General features: G+C 35.5%; 1 protein-coding gene and 1 pseudogene across 1 annotated transcript; both read right to left on the minus strand.

Annotated features, from left to right (window-relative positions):
• Positions 1–456: 456 nt before the first annotated feature.
• On the minus strand, positions 457–2,262 carry LOC139881463 (uncharacterized). Its single transcript, XM_071865935.1, has one exon. It carries the CDS (start codon positions 2,260–2,262, stop codon positions 457–459), a length of 1,806 nt encoding a protein of 601 aa, XP_071722036.1.
• A 3,494-nt stretch (positions 2,263–5,756) lies between these two features.
• LOC139881464 (uncharacterized) lies at positions 5,757–7,868 on the minus strand (annotated as a pseudogene).
• Positions 7,869–8,485: the final 617 nt, after the last annotated feature.

The following is an 8,485-nucleotide window of genomic DNA, read 5'->3' on the forward strand; positions in this document are numbered from 1 at the left end:
TTTGCATGGGCCCCATCAGATCAATGTGAAGCAATTGCAGAGGCCTTTCTGTAGTGATGTCAGGAATTTTAGAATGCTTTCCTTTGGTCTGCTTTCCCAGTTGACAGTCTCCACAGGTGATGTCAGGATTATGTGTGAGCACAGGAAGTCCTTTCACAGAGCCAGTTTTAGACAGATCTGCTAACTTTTTGTAGCTTACATGCCCAAGTCTCTTATGCCATATTTGAAGATTGTCCACACCTGTCTTTAAACATTTCACATCTTCATTCAAGACATAGGTATTGTCAGCTTGCCGAGAACCTGTCATGACCACTTCTCCTTTATCGTTAATTACCCTGCAGCCATGTTTTCTGAAACTAACTTCACAGTCTTCATCACATATTTGTGCTATGCAAATCAGGTTATGTTTGAGTCCTTCCACAAGTAGAACATTTTTTATCTTGGACTTTGAAGACACTAGCAGGTATCCTTCTCCAATGATGGAGTTTGAACTTCCATCACCATAAGTGACTTTTCCCGGTTTTTGAAGACAATATTTTTTAACAGTTCTTCTTCACCTGTCATATACTGTGAGCAGCCACTGTCAAAGTACCAGTCACTTTTGTATTTGGAGGAAAATCTGCACATGAGCCCTTTTAATTCTCCTTTTGGAACCCAGATTTTAGGTTGAGAATGATCCACGATATCAATTTTTCTCCTAGGTGCTCTATTCGGAAGAGTGGCAATTAACCTGTGAATGTCATTCTGACGTTTATAACACCAAGGTCGAATGTGTCCTGGCTTGTTACAATAGTGACATATCATACGACGTTTTGATGCTCTGTTTTTGCGTCCAGAAATTTCTCCTATCTTTGATGTCTGATGTCCGATTCCGAAGACATTGTTTTTTGGAGAAACCTTGTTCAGAATCTCGTCGAGCTTCCCTTTTCCCTGGTTGATCCTTTTAATAACATTATTAGCTTCTTCTACTTTCTTTTCTGAATCTGCCAAGTTGGATTTCAGCTGTTTAATTTCTTCTTCATATTTCTCAGTTATCTTGTCAAAAGCTTGCCGCTCTTCTTTTAATTGATCAACTTCGTCAGATAGGATATGATTGATTCGAAGAGATTCACTCATTTGATCAAGAAGATTTTTGAAGGCTTCATGAATATCTTCTTCTGAGTCACTGTCTGAATCATCTTCTGCTTCAGGAATGCCTGTGCTGACAGATCCTGTAGTCACTGCATCAGAACCTGTGTTCACAGTAACATGAGCTGTAAATGCTTTATATGTAGGGAACTCGTTTTCACTATCACTTGTGTCAGACACGTCTTCAGACTGTTCTTCGTCACTCCACGTAGAGACAAAAGATTTTTTCTGTTTTTCCAGTGTGTTAGCACATTTCGCAGCTATATGACCAAAGCCCTGACACTCATGACATTGGATCTTCTCTTTCTTGAGTCTGGACTTTGCTTCACTTGATTCACCCTGTGTAAACCTCAAACCCCTTCCTGCTGATTCTGTTTTCGTCTGAAAATTACGATCACTTTTCTGTGGACTTGGAGAGGAATAATCTCTGAATTTAGTCTTGTTGAACTTCTTGTACAGTCTTCCCATGTTCTTAGTCAGGAGAGCCACTTGCTTGTGAATCGACTGTTCTTCCTCTGTGTGTGCAGGTATTGTGTCCACACCTGATTTGAAAGCCACGGATTTTGCCTTAGGCTTGTCTCTGTTACGCATGTCCATCATCATTTCATGGGTTCTGAGTTTACCCATTAGATCATCAAAGCCCAGCTTCTCAAATTCAGTAGACTCGCTGATTGCATCTATCTTCGAGTTGAATTTTTCGGGAAGTGAGATCATCACTTTTCTTACCAGCTTCGACTCAGGAATTACCTCGCCAAGAGCAGAGGATTCATTAGCTATGTATCGAATATTCTTTTCAAATTCAGCAATAGATTCATCATCTTTCATAGTAAGAGATTCAAACCTGTTAGAGATGATGTGCAGTTTGGATTGCCTCACTGAGCGGGATCCTTCGTAGGTGAGCTGGAGAGCATCCCATGCTTCTTTTGCAGTTTCAAGATTTTGGATAATCTTGTACACACTAGGACGAAGTGCACATTGAATGATACTTATGGCTTTACTGTTTGCTGTGCAGAGAGCTATTTCAGCAGCATTCCACTGATCTTCATGTTTTACTGTTTCTTTATCATCTGTGATCGCAGTGGGTGGTGTCCACCGTACCTGTGTGTACCTGTGTGGCACGCCAGATTGCCTCATCTTGACTCTTTAGGTACCACTTCATCCTGACTTTCCAGTAGTCATAGTTAATATCTGTTAACAACGGAGGCCGTGTGGTTGAGCCACCTTCTTCTATCTTATCTTCCATAGTCAGTATCTACAAGATCTTTTCTCGAGATAATTTCTCCGAGCCTGCTCTGATACCACTTGAAGGTGATACTGACTGTAATCACAGGTTAAAACAATAAGTACGCTCACAGGAGCCTGTTAACACAGCAATATAAAACACAGTGCAGAAAATAAAAGGCACACACGATATGTTTACGCAGTTCGGTTTCCCTACATCTGCGGGGCCTAGCCCAGAGGTAAAACAGGATTCCACTATCTTTGTAACAACAGGACAGTACTCGGGTTACAACTCGCTCATATATAACCTACTTCCTATTTTACTAAGTGTACTCTTTGTTCTTACCTCACACTGCCTACACTCTCACAGTCTAGGACTTACACGATGTGCCTTACCAATACGGGCAAGGGCTTCTTGCAACCCTCTTTCAGATTACAAGTATTACAACACACTGCACTGTGATAACAACTCTCAAAGTTAGGAAGTGCTCTCGTTTAAGTACAAGGAAGAAGGTGAAAAAGTGCTATTTGATTTGTTCTCTTCGTCTTCTTTATATAGTCTTCAGGCCGAACCAAAACAGAACAAAATCTTCAGCATTAATACGACAATCACCTTCACAAGATCCCACTGAAATTGGGATCAAATTAAACCGGCAAATCTTCTATATGGTTGACTTCTCTTTTAGTGTAGAGTTTCCTTTCTTAACATGGAAACATAATAAAGCTTCAAATCAAATCATATCTTCAAGAAGCTGAATCGAATCAACCGAGATTTACCATATAACTAGTTTCCCAATCGGACTGATATGAGGATCGGATCATATCTGATGAAATCAATGAGGTTGACGAAAACTGCCAACTAAACGAAACTGCTCCAGACCTGTGTCAGCAGATACCGTGACCACAGGTGAAGTACCCAGCAGTTTGCAGCAACAAGAAAGATGATCGTGGAGATTCTATTGTAAAATTGCATGATGAATGGCTCTGTTTTGAAAAATACAAAGAGAAGAATACTCTTGTTGCTTATAAAAGTGATGAATATGTGATCAAGGAAGCAAATGGATGGATAATGAATAAAAGTGACTTTACTCAGATTGATGTATATCTCATTAATGCTAGAAGTGAGTCTCTACTTGAGAAAATTGATTATGGAACTTCGTGTCTCTGGGAATAATCAGTTTGATGCTTTTTTTGGTGAAAGTGATGAAAGGTTTGGATACATGATTGCCAGGAAGGAAGCAAAGTTGATTGTTGATTCTGTAGCTCATGGATTGTGTGATAGAAATATGATGAATGCAATCTTGTATGATCAAGGAGGAGTATATGTGAAAGAAGGAATTGGCGATTGGTGTTTGCTTATATTGCTGAATTCTAAAAATAAAGGAGCTGTTGGGAATGCTTATTTTCAAAATTCAGCAATAGTGGTGAATGACAAGGTTATTTTAAGGAAGCAAGTGATGAATGCAAGATATCTTGATCTTGAAATAATGATGGAATTAAATGTTGGTTATTCAGAAATAATCTTTATCAATCAAGCTTCCTTCAACGAAGGAGGAGCTGTTGGTCTAGATTGTTTCAGGAAACTTGATATGATAAAGATTATTGAAAACTTAATTTGCTTGAAAGTGAAGTTAGGAAGAAAATCAAAGATGAAGTTGAGCTTGAAGAAGAAAGAAAATGGAAGAGAGGAATTTATTTTAGCCATTCAAGCTGGAAATTGTGTCATGAAGATGAAGCTCTACAAGGATTTGGAAGCAAAACTATGCATCACAGCATTGAGCAGAATTGATTCAGGCTTTAAATGAAGGTTTTAATGAAGCTCTACAAGGTATTCTCTTTCTCTCTCAATTCTCGATGGATTAATGCAATTCAAAGCTCCATTTAGCTTGAAAATGTTGTTCTGAGTTGTTTGGTTGAATCAATTTTATCGATTAAGTACTCTAGAATAAACTTGCTGCTGAAGTTATCGACTGGCCTTATGTGACTACCAAAATTGGGGTTTTCTGTAGAGTGGAGATTTCTTGTCCGTTTTATTTCAGATCAATCACAATATGTCTTATGAAGTTGTGATGAAGGTATATGCAAGATTTCAGCCATGGAGAATGAGATTTGCTATTGAAGAGGCCAATATCAGTTAATTTTCAAACAAGTCAAGTAGTGATTTTTAGTTTCAGTTCAAGTTGAAGAAAAGTGTGAATGTAGTTTCATTTAAAGTAGTGTGGTGGAGGTTTCTGCAATGGTAGCTACTCGTTTCAATGGCCGAATCGAAAGTCAACTTCAAAGTCAACTATAAAGGCTTGCGTTGATCTTATGTGTAAATTCTGAATTGGAGGAAGTTTCTACTGTAGATTTCTACTTGTTACCATTTCATCTGAAAAATAAAAAAGAAAAAATGGTGAGCAAGGCAAATATGGACAGTTTTACAATTTGGCAGCTAGCATAAATGTCTCTTTCATGTTTTTATTTTTCTATTTTTTTTTATAAAATAGGAAATAACAACGAGATTTTCTTACAAGTTAGTAGGATTTTATTAAATATTATATAAACTCTTTTTTGTAATCAGAAATTTTAGAGTCCAAATACACAATAAAAAATCAAAAGCTCCAATTTTCTTGTTTTTAGCTTTTATTACAGTATTGAAAAAATCAAATATGTTTTTCATTTAAATCAGTTTTTTAGGATCAAAACTAGTTAGAATCCGTTTATTACATTAGTTTTGAGCCTTTAGATCAATTCAAAACCATTGATTTTGTTAGTTCTATAATTGTATTTTTGCTGGATTAATTTCATGGATCTGTCTTCCTTACTGTTAGTTCCAACAGATTCTGCCAAACTACAGTCAAACCAAAACGTAATTGATTACAAACTTTCTCAAAGGAAAAAAAAATGCGTTAATGGCATAGTTTTTTATCTTTTCCAAATATTATGATGTATGTACATGTGGCGTCACAAATGACCACATTGGCCAAACACAAAAGCCAATTATAGTGTTTTTTTTTTAAATAATTAGCCAATTATCGTATTTTGTTTAGTGGTCCTTGGAAATATTTTAATTAACCAAACTTAATGGTCCCGAATTTCATAAAGTCCAATATGTAGATACGCCAGATCAAATATTTGTGCAGACAAACTATTGCAAATTTGCATGATCATATGTATAATTAATGTACCCAAATATACCAACATCACAAACTTTTATTGCTTACGCCATATTGCCAAACTGAAATTCCCTACACAGAGTTGGCTTTAAGGTACACATGTGACATCCTAGTGTTCAAACAATAATATTACATGATCAGAGAGACGAGAAATTAATCATAACTTAAACCATATCTTAAATAATTGACATATATATATTAATGACCCTACAAATTTATTATAGGATCGATCAAAATGATCAGATCGAATCAAATCAGATCCACAATTAACGACTCGGCGAACGAATCTAGCTGTACTTGATCATCCACGCTTGTCGTCTTCAACAACTGAAAATACTCTTCATACAGCTTCTCTAGATTGTTATTACTATCTGGCAAATAAGATTGGCACTCGAAATCTGAGCCGTCCATTCGATTAATACTACCATGATGATGATCAGATACGAGAAATTCAATCCCATTGTCACATTCTTGATTAATATTACACACTGCTGCAGCCAATCCTTCCTCGTCGTCAACTTCATCTCTGCTCCCATTACTCGAAGAGATCGTACTGTTAATCGTATTCGACTCGAAACTGTCGTTTCTCGGCATTGATAAACAAGAATTTAGTCTAACGGGTTTCGGGAGATAAACTTTGACTTTTTCTTCAGGGTCGACGTTTTTGGTTTTGCCCTTGACTTTTTTGTTATTCTTAGAAGTGGTGGTAGCCCTAGGTTTTTTAATTTTCTTGGATTTTTATGAACGATCGGTTCGGATAATTTTTTGTGGGTATTAGGATCGGTTCCTTCGCTTAGGAGTCTTTTGCTTAAATGGGTGTTCCAGTAATTCTTTATCTCGTTATCGGTTCGACCCGGAAGTCTGCCGGCGATTAAGGACCATCGATTGCCTAGAAGAGAATGTAGTCTTATGATTAGGTCGTCTTCGTCAGGAGTAATGTTGCCTCTCTTAATGTCTGGTCTTAGATAATTCATCCATCGGAGTCGGCAACTTTTCCCACACCTTAGAAGTCCTGTGTGAAAACCGTCACAATTCGAATGTGTGCAATTTTGTGTCAATGCTGCTGCTTATAAAGAAAATATGTATACACTTACTAATTCAAACGGAAATAGTTAACCAAAAAGTTCAAAATATCATTATCTCATGATGATTATGTAATTATCTACTATTGTTTCAAAAAGGTTTAGGACGTTCCTTTATTTATCCTAGTTTGTTTGATTAAACAGAATCATTACTCGTAAAACTTGTGAAGGACCGAAGGACCGAAGGTTTTAATTTTTCACGCATATAGATACTTTTTTTTGGGTATACGTACGTAGTTAGGTACCAAAATTTTATCTTCTCTTATAAGTATAAGTATTGATAATTTGTTTCCAACATTATTTTACTGCTTCCTCTGTAGAGCATTAAATGACCGCGTACATGAGTGTGAGTGATATCGATGTCAACATACTACTTAAAATGATGTTTTTTCATCATTTTTAGATGGGTTTCTTTATATATTTTTTTATATATCGATGTCAACACACTAACAATATTTATTTTCTTATATATTTTTAAAAAAAAAACAATTAATTATTTTAAGAAAGAAAAGGCCAAGCACATATCATTATCATATGACAATATTCATGCTCAACTTCGATTACTACTGATAAAAGTTTTCGAGTAGGTTCTCTTTCTCATCTACAATTAATTTGTTCAATTACGAGTGAAAAAAGTTCGGTTGTACTTTCTTCGATCGACTCTCTTGTGAATAATTTTTTTTTTTTTTTGTTCATAAGTTATTTCTGCTAGTTGAATGAAACTAAACGACCTGTAATTAACTTCTAGAATTGATAGCTTAAACGTGAAATTTGCTATTTGGATGATAGTAATATTGTGTAACGTTAGCCTTAGTATTTCCATCTCATATGATAGGCGAAACATCTTTGTATTAAATTTTTGCTATCAAAAAATAATAATAATAATAATAATAATAGACTTTGTTCTGATATAATTTTCTGAAACACTTTCTTTCAAATATGTGATCCACCTCTATATATCAAAAATTTGTTCTGACAATAGTACGTCTTCATTTATTTGAACAAATTAACTTTTAAAGAAAAGAGACTATCTATATACGCTCCAAATAAATTTAAATAATCAAAGGTAATGCAATTTAGACGTGGGAAAATGCATTATGAATTTGCATGATCATATATAATTAAGAAGAGGACGTTGTTAATTACCAGCTTTCTTAGGCAAGGATCTCCAATGGCCTTCACCGTGAGTTTGAATATATTTTGTCAGCAATGTGTCTTCTCTAGGAGTCCATGGCCCTCTATGCAACCCCACCTTTGAGCAACATGGAGCTCTCCCCATCTGATCAAATCTCTCTCTCTCTCTACGTATGATCGAGGGAGAGGCTATGAAGAAATTTTCATTCCCTCACTAGCAAACCACAATATCGAGATTTTCTTCCCTTTTATAAAAGAACTTAGGAATTATTTTTACGTGACTTGTTAGTTTATATAATTAATTAACATAGTAGTTACTATATAATTTTATTTATTTCTCTTTTTTATGAGAGCTGGTATTGATACTTGCAACTTGCCATAGTAATAATTAATAATGGAAAATGCCATTTATAATATCTTGGTGATAAATTAAACTTGTTTTCCTTTTTAATGCACGTAACTCAACAACCCTTCTCTGTATATCTAACATTCTCGCTCATTAAAAATGTAGCATAACCATCTCAGATTTGAACATACTTATGCATGGCCATAGTGCCATAGAATATACTTGTACATGCTTTCACCGCTCCTCACGTGCTTTGACTTTACACTAGAGCAGTTAATCATGTGAAAATATAATACGTACGTCGTCGTTTATTAACTATTTCTACAATATGATATATACTGACTACAAAATCATTTAAACATTGATTCACGTTTCAATTCCAAATAAAATGATTCTTATCCTTTTAAGAGAATTCA

The sequence above is a fragment of the Rutidosis leptorrhynchoides genome, unplaced genomic scaffold (assembly GCF_046630445.1).
Source record: "Rutidosis leptorrhynchoides isolate AG116_Rl617_1_P2 unplaced genomic scaffold, CSIRO_AGI_Rlap_v1 contig160, whole genome shotgun sequence".
NCBI lineage: Eukaryota > Viridiplantae > Streptophyta > Magnoliopsida > Asterales > Asteraceae > Rutidosis > Rutidosis leptorrhynchoides.